Source organism: Penicillium longicatenatum (genome assembly GCF_028827895.1).
Source record: "Penicillium longicatenatum strain IBT 33135 chromosome Unknown contig_11_segment0_segment0, whole genome shotgun sequence".
NCBI classification, from domain to species: Eukaryota; Fungi; Ascomycota; class Eurotiomycetes; order Eurotiales; family Aspergillaceae; genus Penicillium; species Penicillium longicatenatum.
In genome coordinates, this window is record NW_026643117.1 from 1,010,498 (window position 1) to 1,027,050 (window position 16,553).

The window sequence follows — 16,553 nt, forward strand, 5'->3', positions numbered from 1 at the left end:
AGGGCACATGCTTTGCCGGCCATTCCCTGAAGAATACAGTGCGCTGTCAGCCTTTGCTGAATCCATGCGCTTTGAGGATCTGCTCGAGGTCGTGTTCTCTCGTGGACTCGCGATGCAACTGGTCATTGAGCGCGAAGACCAGGGACGCACCAACCTCTCCATGGTTGCTGCGAATCCCAATCCCACACGCGTCGGCAAGTGTAAGTTGGAGGCCACTTTCTTGCAAAACCGGCTAACTTTCTAACCTGTCGCTGTAGTCTTCACGAAATGGGCCTTGAGAAACCTGGTGGAGATGATCGCGACGACGACCAATGCACTGACTGCTGGAGATTGTCAACTTCAATTTGGAAGGCGAACAGTATGTCCGTGCAGGAACGGTAAGTTTCCTTCTGTTTCAGGGCCATCTTCGGGTACTTATATTGTCTTGACAGCTGGATAACCTTCATGCCTTGGGGGCTATCCTCAACTACATTGCCAAAGCTCCCAATGGCGCAGCCATTTCCCGGGGGTAGCGGAAAATCCTCATTCGAAGGATAGCCTCAGCGTCGTGTCGCGGAGTGTTTCCGAAGCCCAACAGCTGGCCAGTCCCACCACTCTCCAGCGTGGCACAGTCACGATACCACTGCAGGGGATCGATGTGCCGTTTCATTTGGCGTATCTACGCGACGGGGTGCCTTCGTACCGCAGCTTTTTGGAGGAACGAATTCGCGACGGCGACGTCGACCCTCAACGGCTTATTGGGAAATTGGTTCCCAATGTTATGGGCAAGCCATTCTCATTGAGCCTAGAGTACATTCAGGATGCATATCGGTTGACCGCCAGTCCCATCCTGGGCGAGGTCCTGGCCGCTTAATCTTTGAGTATAAGTATCACCTTTAAATGCCGTTCATGTGCTTATCATTTCCCTCTCTGTGTATGCCGTACTTCCGACTAGTAATCTCCACCCCTGAACATTGCCAATCAATGGATCGTAAATGCCTATTCCTTGTATGCGCACGTAATTCTCCTCGGGCGCGGCAGCCGAACTCCGCATGACGGATACATATAGGCGGACACCTTCATTCAATCGCCTCTGTCAATTCTCTTCTCTCAAAATCAATTCAAATCTCACCACAGCGTATTGAGAAATTCCGCAATAAAGGTCAACGCGATGCCCGACACCGAGACGGGGCCCGACCCCCCAGAGCCGACGTGGGTGGTAGAATGGGATGGCCCCTGTGACTCGGAAAACCCCCATAACTGGTCCCTCCGGTACAGGTGGTTCATCAGTTTTGTACTCGTTGTTTTACCCTTGATCGTCAACATCGGGTCCAGCATCATGAGTGGCACTCTTACCTCACTGGAGAAAGAATTCCACATCAGCTCCGAGGTGGCCATTCTGACGACCACTACCATATTTTTGATGGCATGTCCTCCCTAGTTTTGTGTACCCTAACATTATTTGAAGTTAACAACCGTTGTTTACGAATAGGGGTTTGTCACAGGTCCCTTGATCTTTGGCCCACTGTCTGAGAAGTACGGAAGGCGATGGCCCATTCTCAGCGGTGTCGTGCTCTTCTCGACCTTCTGTATTCCGATTGCAGTGGCAGAGAACTTCTATACCATTCTGATCTCACGCTTCTTCAGCGGCGCCTTCGGGGCGTCGTCAATGGCTGTGACAGGGGGAGCCTTGACAGACGTTTGGAACACCGCAGTCAGTCGAGGCATCTCGCTAGACTGCTTCGTGGCCACAGCCTTCGTGGGTCCCGTTATCGGGCCCATTGTCGGCGACTTTATCACGGAGAGCTATCTAGGCTGGCGATGGACCATGTGGGTCACGATGATCGCCGCCTATAGCTTCTCCATCCTCGCGTGGGTCGTCCTGCCCGAGACTTATGCACCCACGCTGCTCACGGCCAAGGCGGCGCGACTACGATTTCAAACCAAGAATTGGGCACTCCATAGTAAGATGGAAGAGGAAGGGGAGACAACGTTTATGTCCTTCGCGCAGATTTATCTGTTGCGCCCGTGGAGTAAGTTGTGACCCTCGAGATCATGCCCCCACACCTACTCACTCTTCATACAGCTCTTCTTGCGACGGAGCCCATCATGATGCTGGTTACCCTGTACATGAGCTTTCTCTATGGACTGCTATTCCTGTTCTTCGAGGGCTTCCCCATCTCATTCGTAGAGGAACGTGGGTGGAAGCCCCAAATTGGATCACTTTCCTTCCTGAGTCTCTTCGTCGGCATCATCCTAGGACTGATGGGCATGGTGACTTGGTCTATGACCATCTTCGCCCACCAGGTCAACTCGACACCGGGTAAGGTGGTGCCGGAGCGTCGTCTGCCGCCGATGATCGTGGGCGCCGTCGGACTCCCCATCGGACTGTTCTGGTTCGCGTGGACAAGCAATCCTAGTATCCCCTGGGGTGCGGAGATCATTGCGCCGGCGCTGGTGTCGGCATCGATGTTCGCCACCTTTATCTCGGGCCTGAAATATATCGTCGACGTGTACCTGATCTACGCGAACAGCGCCATCTCCGCCAATACCGTCGTCCGGAGCTGCTTCGGGGCCGGATTTCCTCTCTTTGCCAATGCTATGTACCACCGGCTGGGCTTTCCCTGGGCGACCAGTCTGTTGGCGTTTCTGGCCGTCGCTTTGGCCCCAGTCCCAGTCATCTTCTATCTGTTTGGGCAGAAGATTCGACTGTGGTCGCGCATGTCGGCCAACAAAACCTGAAAGATGACCCTAGAAGGATTGCGGAGGACGGAATGAGGATTGGCCTCAGTGGTTGCAGGCTTACCTGTTTCAGGTGTTGCCAACCGCTTCTAGACAATTCCCATATCCCGATGACTGGCCTCCAATGTGTAATAAGGTGGTTATTCATTCAGTTTCTAATACAAAAACCATATACTGTACGGTGATACCAGCCACTTTGTCGTGCCTAAGAAATCATCTCAGTCGCACGGCTGAAACTCCTGTGATATTTTTAAAGAGAGCGTAAACAAATTCATGATCATAAATTCGGCATCTACGGGGCGAAATGTCCTTCTGAGAGCAGAACTTCAAGAAGTGCCGGGTCGAAGAAGTAATTGGGCGAATCAAATGTCTCCAAGATGTTTGCTTGCTCCCGAATCAGCGTGTTGTCAGTACCAGGCAAGTAAATCGCGGAGTCATGCCCGACCGACGCAGATGGCCGAAAGTCTCCCATATCAGTAATGGTCGACGGGGTCAGCAGGCATGGTGTTGGCCCCAAGGCCTCACTCGAGTCGGTGATCATGCTCATTAATTCGGTGCACCAAGCGACACCCAGATGTAGCTTCGTCGCATATGCATTTGGTATATCCTTGTTCTCTAAGGAGCTCAGTTGGTCGCGGACCCTGATCAGCTGCGGAACAATGGCCGCGAGGTCGACTGCACCCTCCCCCGTCAGGTATTGCGCGCAGAGGTCGTGAAAGGCAACAAGTGGGTAGTTCTGGAACATCCTACAAGTAATTGATCAGCTTCAAGTGGATGTGAGGGGTGTGAAAGCACCTACCGGCCCAGAACCATACAACTGCCTGGTGTTACAGGCTCCTCGAAGACATCCGTTATGGTCTTGAGAGCGGATACGGCATGCTCGCGGGTTACCTGCCATTCCTCGGCTGTCCGGTGGCAGCGGTGGATCAGAATCTTGGTGACATGGTAGCAGTATTTGATCTCCAGCTGCATCAGGCGCAGGCCAGGGTCGCGAGACACCAGCGACGGAAGTGGCGGTAAACGCTCGTCGCACAGACGGTTCAACCGATGCAATTGCTCGCGCCGATGATCTGCCCCCAAGAACACTGCTCGCGCCGAGTATAGCCCGATATAAATTTCCTCCCAGACAGCCATCATGTGTGCTGCGGTGGAGTGGAGTTGCATCTCAACGGGTATCAGCGGGGTGGGTGGGGGGGGTTGGAACTCAGAGTCAAAGAGATATAGATCGGGAGAATGTCCGCTGAGGAAGACACGGGTTTTATCCATGGCATACAAGATCCAGAAGAGTCGCTGGCGGGCTTGCAGTGCACTGTCATTCACAGTCCCGACGCACCGGTGGAGGCCGATGGACCGTGCTGTTTTACAGGCTGCAGAGCAGACCTTCTCGAATACCGCATTAATGAAGAACTCTCGCGCCACTAGAGCCTGTCATAGTCAATTTGGCCATTCGTGATACCTACAGGGCCCTGTTCCTTACCAGCATGATGAGAGCCTGGATGTTGACCACTGTTGGCTGCGACAGCGCGTCTAGCTCGGCCAAGGCACGGCGACAGTTGTTCAAAGCGTTTGAAATTACCTCTGAATGCTGTCTCCATGGGTCGATATCAAGGCCAGATCGTCGGGCCACACGGGTGTCGAGATGCAAGGTAAGCAGGACAATACTGTTCAAACATACCAGCCAGGACCGGTGGACAGAAGGACCATTGGATCGGTAGCACTTCGGAATGGTCTCATACAAGACACCAGCCTCAAACACAGGAGTATGAAGGTTAATGTGATTCAAGTAGCGATCGAGTACTGAATACAGGACATCCTGGGGAGGCGGCGTGATGGGTCTTTGGTCACTGGTGATGGGCGGCTCGGTACACCCCCGTCGAAACGGAAACATCTCGTAATGACGCAGCAACGATGGTCGTAAGGCGGGATTTCCCATTCTTCCTGCCAGCGGACCGCGTAGCGGAGGTTCGGTATGCAGGGCTGCCCCCAGCAGTTTCTGCGAGGCACGGAACAAGCACAGTGCAGCGGGATAGCCATACTGACGCTCGCCACACCCCACAGTCAAGAGAACCTTTTCTGAGGCCATATCTTCCGGTGGCCCTTCTTCCCTGTTCATCTCTGGTCCATTCCGATCTTTAGTGGTGGGCAAGGGCAGCGGCTCTGTGGTCACGATGCAATTTGCGGTCAACGACTCGACTTGCTGCGACAGGCGCGCCAGGGACCGATCTACGTGGTCTAATCGGCTGAGGACGGACGAGAAGTCATTTAATCTGACTATGTTAGCCTTTTACATTTTTGCATAACAATAATATTCAGAGAAATCGCACAGTTGTCTGGCGGGGTTGGTCCTTTTGAACGAGGCGGAAAAGTCGCAGGGGAACGCCAGCTTTGCAACAGGCGGAACATTCCGGCTGGTTGCGATCGCATCGAATCTGAATGGAGCTGATTTACTATTCGATCCATCCATACAGTGATGAGAGGACTGACCTTGCGCGACCGACATTGATTGCAGGCAGGTGTCGTCGAGTCGGCTTCAGAACTGAGACGGGGACGCTTCCTGGTCTTTTGCATGATGAAACACAATAAATATTACGGTGATGATATTCGAGGAGCAGATGGATTGGAAGAGGATCAATGATGGACTGATGGGTGATAATGATCATGGTGGTGGTGATAAGTGGCGGGGTTCGGCACGCGAGGTCCGAGTTCTTGTATTGAGTACGATCGCTGAACTCACAAATAGGCGATCCTCTACGTCTCTAGGTCCTGGATCCACGTTTCAAATTGCTCCTTATCGAAATTGGCCTCAAATTGTTTGCGACCGATAGATTTTGCTTGATCTGGTGTAAATCGCGTCGTAACCAGCCCCTTTCATAAATTACCATTTACTTCGGACTTATTGTGTTAACCGAGGATCGAATTAGCAGCAGCGATCTCCTAGCGTCTTTGGGATAGGCCAGCGAGTCTAATAATCGATATGTTGACGGAGAGTGTCCTGGCGGGATGTAGTATATCTTGCCTCCGTGCATCTACCTATACCGCTGCGGCGGGCTGCCTCCTGCAGGAGACGGCCGTTGTTCTCTCTAAGATTATTGTAAATAGTTCTTGGTCTAGCTAGATCAATCAGGCCAGCTTCAGCCTTTCACATATTTCTTCACTAGACTTACAGTAAAATTCGGAAACAGTTTACTCCTTCAGCACGCACAGCTTGTTTCTCGGCTCGTAACCGGTAACAGTTTAAGCCATATTTGGCTAGGTTGTAATCTATATAGATACCTAACTGGCTGATACCTTACCGCTTATCCTAATACATATCACCCTGGTTTCGGGTACGGGCCTAGGGGTACACTGTTTTCGAAGACAGGAAATGCCGATAGGCATACTTACTGAGGCGACCTAGCAACCCCATCCTCGGTGCATGGAGCTTCCAGCGATAAACAGTCGGGTAGCGCTGTAATGTCCTTGCATACAACGTTTCGTTGATAGAGCCGGCGGCAAGACCCTGGCCTTTTCCGACTGGAATGGTAAATTACTCACTTGAAAGTTGAAGAGACCATCCCCAAGTTCTATGGGTATAGCTATCTTCTCAGCTTCTACCAACATGTATGCAACACCAACCATCTCATCTAAAGAACATCGAGCATCCCTTCACCAGTGCTAGTTTGCCGAGCTTCGGTCCTACCCTGTTCAGAAGATCAGGAGCCCGGCGATCAATACTCTTCGTTACAAAATTTATTCTCTGGCCAATGATGGTCATCGGCTTGGTATCCTGGCACGTGATACTGTGGCTGGAGACATTGAAACAGCTGCTTCCCATGAAGCCAGTCGCGGACACATTGATCCAAACCTATGTTGACAAATTTGACATTACCCAACGAGTACAGAGTGAAGATCACGGAACACAAACCGTCTAGTAGACACATGGGAAACACAAAATACGCTGTTAATATGTTTAGTTGGGATTATTGGCATGGGTGAGGGTCTCATATGCCACAAAAAGTCCATTACTTCCGGCCGGCCGACGTGCAACGGTCCACTCGTCAGTATATGTCAAGTTTGTGTATCCCAATCTTGTCGCAAATGCATTAAATCCAATTTCCGTCGTGGAGAGCAAGGTAGAATCGAGAGTGCCGTCACAGAGCCACGATGGAACATCAACACCCTCGGAAAACTGCGTGTGGAACTCAAGGGCCGCTTGAAGACGAGTGCCGATAGAAGTCTGGTATAAATCTGTACCCTGGATGCGTGACATCTCGGACACATGTGCGATGGATGCCAGACCATATCCCGTATGCTCCAGGTCTCTACATGTCTCTTGTGCCATACCGCTGGCTTCGAATGTGCTTTGTCCCTCCCAATAGCTGATCAAGGCAGCCTCGGTAGTGATACCTCGCGGGTAAACGGGCAAAGAACCGTCAGAGGTCATGTAGATATAGGCAGGAACGCGAGCTTCAAAGAGCTCCATGGCGGTATCGTATGCAGTGGAATTTTTCAAGAAACACACCCATAAACATAGCGGCTTCTGTCATGACTTTTGCGCGCTAGGTTAGTGTTCTTATCTTGAAATGACTCGGACTTTTACCAACCTAACTCCCAGTTTCCGTTATAAGTTGAGCCACCAATCACAAATGGCATGTAGGCTGTGCGCAGCATATCCTCAAAGTCTTCGATCTGGATGGTGCTCCAGCCAGCATCAGAATACCGTATAAGTTCTCCCGTACGAGCCCAGACTGATCCGACCCAGCCGGACTGAATTGGCGCATTGGTATCATTATGACTTAGGATAGTCGAAGACCAAGAATTCATAATATCAATAGCTCTATCTGCGTATGACTGCTCTTCACTGACAATCCATGCCAAGGCATTGCCATACGCCGCAAGAGAGTCTTCGCGCTCGGCGGAACATCCGACATCAGGGTTGCTGTACGATCCACAGACAACGGTTGGTACTGGTGAGGGCGTATATGTCTTATCCGCGACCCCCGTTTGTTCAAGAAGCTGATCATAAGCCGCAAGCCAAGGTGACGAAGAGGCAGCCACCTTTGCTTTGAAGTAATTAATCTGTTCCTGGCTAATCATCACACCAGGGTGGACCCATGTCGAACGACGTTGAAAGCGTTCCGTCGGAGTTGAGAGTTTCGGATCCAAGGGAGCACTGGCTGCAATCCTAATTAAAAGGCACAAGGCAAAATTCAAAGTGAAGATAAACTTCATTGTGGGATATGCTTCATCAGAGTGAGATAAATTGGGAATATGCTGATATTCCAATAAAGGTGAAAAAATATCGCTGAAAACGGAGACGGGGAAAATTATAATTTAGCTCTCCGATCATCTTACTGCAAAGCATTACCTTCGCTATGGTTTTACCACGACCATTTCCGAGTGGGTAGTAGGCGAGTAGTGATATTGAAGGACTGCCAGGTATGAAGATCAACATGATACAGGGGGTATCTAGTGGAGCACTAACTCTAATTCGATTACGCGAATGGCTGGGTCGTATTAATCACGTTACAGAATCCGTTGCCGTCATAATAAATGTACACGGAAATTCCGAGGTCGGATTCGTCTCGATTGCCGACACATACTGTATCAAGTGCCGTGCATTAGCGCGTGCACAGTTTGCAATCTGTGGGAAACCCGGATCTCTATCTGATCGCGTGCGGAACATCTCGGTAAACACCCAGCCACGAGCGGGGATGGTTTCATCTCAAGACGCGGCCTGTCTTGGCGCAAATACTAGGAAAGAATGGGCCATAAAGATACGACTGTAAATATAAGTTGCAACAATTGAGATTCAACCTGTTCTTATCAGGTCGCAACGTGGATGAGGTTACGCTGGAACATGAAAGTTCTGGGCATGCTCTGATCCCAAGCTTCCTGTTGTTTATATAGAAGAGTTTCTTGTAGCCATCAAAGCCTCCGAGAATATAGCATTGCACAGATACATATCGAAGATGAAGACTTCACTCGGGCTCTTGACTGCATTGCTAGCAAGTTCATCAATTGTATCGGCCAAATTGATCTATGTTGACTGTTCATGGAGCGGCTCAGGTGCCCCGGATGGCTCACAGACTCGTCCCTACACGTCATTATCGCTAGTCAATGATTTCACCTTCAGTCCCGGTGATAAGCTTCTTTTCAAATCTGAAGTGAATTGCACAGGTCAACTGATGCCTCGGGGCAGTGGAACGGAGGAGTCTCCCATCATCGTCACTCGATATGGCCGCGGGGGACTCCCCGTAATTGACGCGGAAGGTCAATTCAATGCGACCGTCTACCTTCGGAACGTTGACTACTGGATAATTTCTGATCTTTTGCTCACGAATGCGGCTGAGGAAGAAGGTCGCCGTCAGGGTATTGATGTGGAGGCGACTGACGGTCGCATCCACGCTGGTATTACAATCCGGAATTTACGCATCGACACTGTTGCCGGGAATACAAATAAGCGACTTTATGCAAGCGACTTCTCCAACTCCGCCTGCATATTACTACAAGGAACCGCCAACTACTCCCGCTATGACGACGTTGAGATCTATGACAATGATCTTTCAAACTGTGGTGGGGGTGGCATTAAAGTACGCCTCGGCCAACTCGACAATCAGGGAAAAAATCTACGAGTGCACGATAACAAGATTGAAAAAGTTGGTGGTGACGGCATTGTAATCTCCTATGCGATATCGCCATTGATTGATCACAACGTTGCTGGAGACCTTGGGTATGGAGCATACCCATACTCCGGCGGAAACTTTGCGGGGATCTGGGTACTCGGGTGCCATAATGCGGTAATGCGGTACAATATTGTGTATGGATCCATTATGTCTGAGATTGACAGTGAAGCTTTTGACTGCGATTGGGGAAACACCGGAACATGCACAGTCGAGTACAACTACAGCCACGACAACGCCGGGGGAATCTTCCTGAACTGTGACGGTTGTGGCACCTCCCCTGGTGGCGCCACGCAGATTGTCAGATATAATATCTTCGAAAATGATTGTCGAATCTATAGTAATGGTGATGCTCCAACTCTGTGGTTCTACAACAATGTCGTCTATTGCCCCGACAAAGACCTTGAATTTCATTTGCCCCCCTCAACTCGTTTTTCGAACAATATCGTGGTGGCAACCGAGAACTCCACTCTTCCGTTTGGCGCAAATATTGAGTACCAAACAAATATGTTCCAGAATATGAAATTGCCTTCATCGTGGCTGGAATTCCAGGGAGACCCGAAATTTGTTGAAGCCGGACAAAACAGCAGCACTTTGGATGGTTTAGGTGGTTACAAGCTCCGAGCAGGAAGCGGAGCACTGAAAAAAGGAACAATAATTAATGATGACGGTGGAAAGGATTTTTGGGGAGCAGAAATACCCAGAGGGAAGCCAAATATTGGATCATACGCGGGTCACGGGATATAGACCATTCCTCAGTGGTGAGAACAATATTAAGTCTTGGTAGTTGGATTGATTTAAATTATTAATTGCACGTCATTCCCGAAGATCTGAGATTTTTGAAGCAGTTCATTCACATCACTTCCTTGAACTGAGGCGACAGAAAAGAAGCATGATGCCGGTCTTTAAATAGGAGATGTGCCGATTTAGACCTACATGGAGCGGAGGGCGCGCAGGGTATGAAGGGTGGGGTTCCGTTAACCTTGTGAATTCTATTGCTAGATTTCAAGGATCTAGAACGGGGAAAATATATAGTATCGACATGCAGGTGATTGTATTTTAATGTGGGGTATTAAAAGTGGGGAACCCGGAAGAGACTAACAGTGGGAAGGCCGGCAAATGATCACAGAGAGAGACAGAGGAGACTGACGGACAGAAGGGGGCGTCTGACTATTGGAAAGGGCCCGATTGGGGTAATCGTGGCCATGGCCGGCATCATTTGCTTCATCTTAACATTGGTGTATGCCGGAGGTTCCTAAGGAATACCTAGTGAAAAAGTGATCGGATTTCTGGTGAGCTCCGTTGCCATTCTCTTCGCTTTTGAATGCTTGGGGGTGTTCTACGGCGAGTATGTTATGCTCGTTCCACGGCTACTGAAGTAACGATCGATCCGGGCACATTCGTCTTCCAATTCCTCTTCGTCGGCCCCCTCTTTTTTCTAACCTGATACCTACCGCAATATTTCCAGGCCTAGATTCGGCGAGCACAACTCAGTCGGTGGTGGGTAATTTTCTACCTATAGCGATTCCAATTGCGTTCGTTCTTCTTGGAGGTGGTATTATTGTCACTGTCACCGGGCGTGCGGAGCCATTCATGTCGAATGGCTCGGCCATTGCGACCGTCGCCAACGGCCTGTTATCCACAATGACATAATAACCTCACCTGGTAACTTGTCTCTTAGCTGAAATTATCAAAGATACAATAGGACACGATTACAGGGCGTTCAAAATCCATTACGAAGCTGAATGCATTTTAGTTTGTATACCCGCCAACCGACCAATCAAGGCGGAGGGATCCTGTTAACCATAATCCGGTTAGGTAATCAGCTCTTCCCGCGGGGGAATGAAGTCACTCATTTCGCCGACGGGAAAGGTTTCTTTCTTCTTGCAACTCTCTCCTTCAATATGACCACACCTCGGTTGCCCTTCCTTTACCCTAATCTCATTCGAGCTATCCGACCATGTGAACCAAAAATAATACGCGCCATTCCGCTCCCTAGGCCCCGAAGGTCATTTCACACCAGTCACCGCCGCAAACAGCAAGCCTACCATCGACGATATGGACCAGCCGTGGAACCAAATATACCCCCACCCCTGCACTCAGAAGACAATTCTTCAAAACAACCGGCAGAAACCTCAGGGGCAGCTAGTGAGGAGGTAGACAATACAGAGGGGAATCGCTCGTCATCGGAGCAATCATTATCGCAACCACCGCCACAGCCACAAGAACAGGCTGAGTCACAGCCTTCGGAGTCACAAAAAGACCCAGCCGATGCTGCAGGTTCATATCTGTCGGAGCAGGTTGCAGCTGACTCTGCCAAAAGCAATGCTTCCGCTGCCTCGGCGCAACCCCAAGAGCAAGGATCGGATGCTGAGACCACAACAAGCGCTTCAGCTTCATTCCCGTTTGAAGAAGTAGGGGAAGGGATCTCTCAGATGTCTCCATATGCAAATACCAACAGCTCCTTTGAAGAAGTCTACCATATGCCCTCTCCATCGACGTATCTCACCCCAACGGACCCATCAAACGCCGAACACAAACCGCCACACATGTCGCCAGCGCCATATGTCCACCATTTCGATACCTACTCCCTCGTTCAAGACCTCTCTAAAGGTGGTTTCACGCACGAGCAATCCACGACAATTATGAAAGCCGTCCGAACCATTCTACAAAAGAACCTCGACTTTGCCCAGCAGAGCTTGACTTCCAAATCTGACGAGGAAAATGAATCGTATTTATTCAAGGCAGCGTGCTCGGAGCTCCAGCAGTCGCTTCAAACAGCCCGTGCCTCTGAGGTTCAAAGGCAAAGAGCTTCTCGGGGCCAGCTGGAGCATGAGACAGATATACTCTCCCAGCGCCTGAACCAGGAGCTGGCTGGTATGAAGGATGAGATCAAGGGCATGTTCAATGACCACAAGATGAGCACTCGTGAGCAACAACGGGTTATCGACACATCAGATCAAGAGTTGAATTACAAGATTACTGTCTCTCTGAACAGCGATGGAAAGAGCGAGATCGAAGGCCTTAGATGGATTCTGACAAGACGCGCTGCTATGGCAGTTGCCACTTGTGCCTGTAAGTCTTCTTCCCCGTCAAGATTCCATCTTCAATGCTAACACATCTTGCAGTCATGATGATTCTGTTCCTCAAGTACGCCTCTACTCGCAAGCCGCAAGAGCCAGCCAAGGCAGTCGAGGTTGAGAAACCTGTCAAGGAGGTCACAAAAGAAACCCGGGTCATCCATGAAACCCCAATAAAGACTAAGACACCATCTATCGCAGTGGAGCACCTTGGAGAATCACTGGGCTGAACATCATGAGCCAATCCCCCTCTTTTTTTCTTTCTTTTGAACTATACAAACAAACACGCAACCGCCAGTCCTTTGTACACCATTTCTACTTTTTTAAAGCGATGACTCTTCAAATGAGTCACCTGTACATCACCAATAGATCCAGATACCCACACTATACATTACAAACCTACAATTACTATAGACTGTTCAATTTATGCAAAGTTTTCCTATGCCGAGATGTAAATATTCTTCTGAGGTGGCAACCTTACACAACGATGCTTCTTGTAGAAAATGAAACCACAACGACAACGTTCTAGAAGCATTCTATTTTCAACGCCTTTTCGATAACATTCAATTCTCCCTCAGCCAAGCAATCTCCTCGGGAAGGTACTTATAAGCCCTGAAAATCGCATTACTCTGATTCGAAAACCCAATGCGCTGCATCTCCTCCAACTCCGCATCTCCCATGACTCCCTTATAATCCTTCAACTGAGGCACAACAAACTCCCAAACCATCTCTCCACCAACCGTAACCTCAAAAATACGTCCAGTAGCCGCCTCGCAAATCAAAACATTTCCACCTTTCAATTGCTGTGCAGATCCCATGAAAGGTGTGAAAAATCCCAATCCACCAGTTGAAAAATCTTTATATTCCCACTTAACCTTCTTCCCCTTGGAAAGTACCACAGCTCTTGAGAACGGCACTGAAACACCCGGTCTAAAGACTCCGTTGTCAAGAACAAGTATATCTCCCTCCGAATTGATCTGATGCGCACAGTGCTGCTGGCAGACCGTCGGCGCGGATACGGTCCAAATTACTTTGCCTGTCGCACGCTCGATGACGAAAACGGATGATGCATTTCGGGTTGAGGCGATGATGTTCCCGTCTGAGTTGAAAGAAACACTGTTGATTAACGGCCAGTGTTCGCGTGGGTAATGCGAATGCGCGGCGAAAGCAGCTGTATCGAGATGATCGATTGCCCGCCAGGACCATAGGAGTTTCGCACCTCCCTTCCCGTCCAAACCGTTGAAGTCAGCAGACGAGGATTTGTTCGAGGTAGACCAAGGATCTACGAGCTTGATGCAATCTGCGTATATGGTACCAGATGGTGCTTCGCTGCCTTCGATCCCGCCTTGGACACGAGCTGCTTCTTCGGCTGTGAGAGCCTCGAGAGTTGTGTACAGAATCGTACCGTCATCCAGATGATTCTGGTCATGATGCGCGTACGGATCGGAGTATTGGCGCAGGATTTCTCCAGCAGGATCGACCTGCATCATCACGCCGCCGCGGTATTTCGCCCACATAGGGAATAGCGAGGGTGCGTCCGGGTGCACGCCATTGTAAGCGAGATTGCCGTCGGGTAGGATGCGGGAGTGTCGACCTGCACGGTGGGGTAATGTCCACCGATGGACTTCTTCACCGGTTGTCGAGATGAGGTGAGCCGTGTTGGAGGTCAAGGGAGAGTAGAGGACGTAGCCGGGTGAGACTCGTTTCTCGTCTACGCCGCGGAGACCGACGCCGCGGCGACGAAAGGTTTGCTGCTCCATTGTAAGTAGGTGTAGAGGATGGAGGGAAATTACTGACAATACCTGAGCAAATACTGCCGGATCGTTTGCTTTTTATCTTCCAAGAAAACAAATGTCATGATGAGGATTCTATTGCTCAGCTCTAGTTAGGGCAAGATAGACCGGCATGCCGCGGGATGCCGCGGCAGATAAGTGGAGGCCATTCTGCATGGACCCACGGGGCGATATGAGCTGGCGACTGATAGGCTATTTTGATACGAGACTAAAACATGCTGAATGTTCCTGTTCACTGTGAACTTGTACTCTCTCTGTAGTCCAAATACAATTATACAATCGTGGGTACCTACCTGGATAGCTCCGGGGTATGTACCCGGTGGGTCCTCCAAGTATCAAACCAAGCAATCTCATTTGCAGCTGCAAAGTATAGTCTTGATGGCGTCAGATACGCCTGTGATATGCTTATCATTGAGCCATAGAGATACCATTGTACTCTATTGCAGGGGATAACGTAGATATAGAATGGCTGATCCTGTGCAAAATGGCATACAGAAATTTCCCATCTTCATAGTATTCCTCTGGTGTGACTATGAGCCACACAATAATGTCTACGGATAAGACCTCCGAGTTGTCTGGAGAAGGGGATTCTTCAAAGACCCAACCGTGGTTTTCAAGAAGAATATCCATTGAGGAGGGTGGCATTGAACGAGTCACCGATGATGAAAGAAAGGAGAAGACAACCAAGTTCTGGCACGCTACTACGTTCTGGTAGGTTCAATTTAATATTCGTATATTTCGTTATTCCCTATGAAGGTTTGCTAATTGTCGTCATGAATGTCACAGGTTCAGCGCCAACATGGCCATTGCTACACTGAATATTGGATCACTAGGAGGCTTCATGGGCCTTGGGTTCTGGGACTGCTTCATTGTGATTGTGGTGATCAACCTATTCAGTGATCTTCTCCCAGCATGGACAGCTACAGCCGGGTTGACAGGCTTGAGAATGACAACCTTTTCGTAAGTCGCTTCTCCTGCACCCCTTTTATCTCGACGTGTTGAGCAGCCGCGAACGGTAGATTCTCACATACCATGCACTTGAGTACCTACTAACGAACCTTCTACTCCTGCAGCCGGTACTCCTTCGGATACTGGGGCAACATGCTCGTCGTCATATTCTCCATGGTCGCAACAACAGGCTGGAATGCGATTAACTCCATCTCAGGAGCCTCCGTCCTCAACGCATTGTCGAATGGAAGATGTCCCACTTGGGCTGGTGTGATCATCATATGTACACTGGTGTGGATTATCTGCGCACTGGGTATCACATGGATTCATCGTCTAGACACGTTCATATGGATTTTCCCATTTATTGTGTGGTGTGTTGCTGCTGGTACGGGAGCATCATCGTTCACGGCAGCAAGTCCGAAAGACCTCCAGAGTGCCGACAGGGCGGCTGCTGTCCTCTCATACATGGCCAGTATCTTCTCTTTTTCACTTTCATGGGTGAATTGTGCTGCAGATTATAATGTTCGTATGCCACACGACACTCCGCGCTGGAAAATCTTCGCTGCGACATATGTGGGCATCTTCGTGCCAAGTGTTTTGGTGCAGTCGCTCGGCGCGGCGCTATATACTGGAACTGTGACAAATGTTGCATGGAAAGACGCATATTCAGCTTCTTCTATTGGAGGCTTGCTGCAAATGTCGTTGGAGCCGGCCGGTGGATTTGGAAAGTTCCTCATGGTTCTGGCAGCGTTGAGTTCAATTCCGGTAAGTCAATTTCTGGTCAACTCAAATGCCTAGCCTGTATTGATTGATTGGAAGAACAATATCCCGAACAATTATTCCTTTGCTTTGCACGCCCAGAATCTTGGTACATGGGCTATTCGGATTCCCCGCCCTGTACTAGTGACAGTCGGATCTGTAGTAGCAGTCATTGTCGGTTGCTGTGCAGCGAAGTATTTTGATGACGCCCTGCAGACCTTCCTCAGTGTCATCGGGTATTGGACAGTTATCCATGCTACGGTTGTGATGGAAGAGCACTTTATCTTTCGAAGACGATGGTCAGCGTATGACTTGGAAAACTGGAATAACCCAGCGGCCCTTCCGTTCGGCTGGGCATCGGTTGGAGCTTTCTGCTTTGGATTCGCTGGGGCCGCTCTTGGAATGCATATGACTTGGTACTCTGGGCCGATTGCTTCACTGATTGGCATGGGTGCAAACATAGGTCATGAGATGACATTTGCATTCTCTGCCATCATTTTCCCATTATTGCGCTGTATTGAGAAAAAGCACGGAGGGTATTAGAACATCCAATTTTCTGCCTCGAAGGGTTTCTTTCTTGTTTCTGAGGG

At 49.8% G+C, this 16,553-nt stretch overlaps 8 protein-coding genes across 8 annotated transcripts; 5 read left to right on the plus strand and 3 right to left on the minus strand.

Annotated features, from left to right (window-relative positions):
* Positions 1-7: 7 nt before the first annotated feature.
* N7484_000371 (fatty acid synthase subunit beta) lies at positions 8-853 on the plus strand (the record flags this gene model as incomplete). The annotated part of the gene is made up of 3 exons (XM_057110792.1): positions 8-200; positions 258-358; positions 533-853. 3 exons carry the CDS (start codon positions 8-10, stop codon positions 851-853), a joined length of 615 nt encoding a protein of 204 aa, XP_056978018.1.
* Positions 854-1,150: 297 nt separating this feature from the next.
* On the plus strand, positions 1,151-2,721 carry N7484_000372 (uncharacterized protein; the record flags this gene model as incomplete). The annotated part of the gene is made up of 3 exons (XM_057110793.1): positions 1,151-1,405; positions 1,472-2,012; positions 2,066-2,721. The coding sequence occupies 3 exons, from the start codon at positions 1,151-1,153 to the stop codon at positions 2,719-2,721; spliced, it is 1,452 nt and encodes a 483-aa protein (XP_056978019.1).
* Positions 2,722-3,013: 292 nt separating this feature from the next.
* Positions 3,014-5,221, minus strand: N7484_000373 (fungal specific transcription factor domain-containing protein; the record flags this gene model as incomplete). Its single annotated transcript, XM_057110794.1, has 4 exons — positions 3,014-3,467; positions 3,521-4,146; positions 4,199-4,988; positions 5,046-5,221. 4 exons carry the CDS (start codon positions 5,219-5,221, stop codon positions 3,014-3,016), a joined length of 2,046 nt encoding a protein of 681 aa, XP_056978020.1.
* A 1,449-nt stretch (positions 5,222-6,670) lies between these two features.
* Positions 6,671-7,932, minus strand: N7484_000374 (chondroitin AC/alginate lyase; the record flags this gene model as incomplete). The annotated part of the gene is made up of 3 exons (XM_057110795.1): positions 6,671-7,167; positions 7,223-7,249; positions 7,305-7,932. 3 exons carry the CDS (start codon positions 7,930-7,932, stop codon positions 6,671-6,673), a joined length of 1,152 nt encoding a protein of 383 aa, XP_056978021.1.
* A 740-nt stretch (positions 7,933-8,672) lies between these two features.
* N7484_000375 (right handed beta helix region domain-containing protein) lies at positions 8,673-10,130 on the plus strand (the record flags this gene model as incomplete). Its single annotated transcript, XM_057110796.1, has 1 exon — positions 8,673-10,130. One exon carries the CDS (start codon positions 8,673-8,675, stop codon positions 10,128-10,130), a length of 1,458 nt encoding a protein of 485 aa, XP_056978022.1.
* Positions 10,131-11,287: 1,157 nt separating this feature from the next.
* On the plus strand, positions 11,288-12,693 carry N7484_000376 (CCDC90 family protein; the record flags this gene model as incomplete). Its single annotated transcript, XM_057110797.1, has 2 exons — positions 11,288-12,458; positions 12,512-12,693. The coding sequence occupies 2 exons, from the start codon at positions 11,288-11,290 to the stop codon at positions 12,691-12,693; spliced, it is 1,353 nt and encodes a 450-aa protein (XP_056978023.1).
* Positions 12,694-13,026: 333 nt separating this feature from the next.
* Positions 13,027-14,223, minus strand: N7484_000377 (uncharacterized protein; the record flags this gene model as incomplete). The annotated part of the gene is made up of 1 exon (XM_057110798.1): positions 13,027-14,223. One exon carries the CDS (start codon positions 14,221-14,223, stop codon positions 13,027-13,029), a length of 1,197 nt encoding a protein of 398 aa, XP_056978024.1.
* Positions 14,224-14,803: 580 nt separating this feature from the next.
* N7484_000378 (purine-cytosine permease family protein) lies at positions 14,804-16,506 on the plus strand (the record flags this gene model as incomplete). The annotated part of the gene is made up of 4 exons (XM_057110799.1): positions 14,804-14,967; positions 15,043-15,216; positions 15,330-15,969; positions 16,024-16,506. 4 exons carry the CDS (start codon positions 14,804-14,806, stop codon positions 16,504-16,506), a joined length of 1,461 nt encoding a protein of 486 aa, XP_056978025.1.
* Between the last annotated feature and the right edge of the window lie 47 nt (positions 16,507-16,553).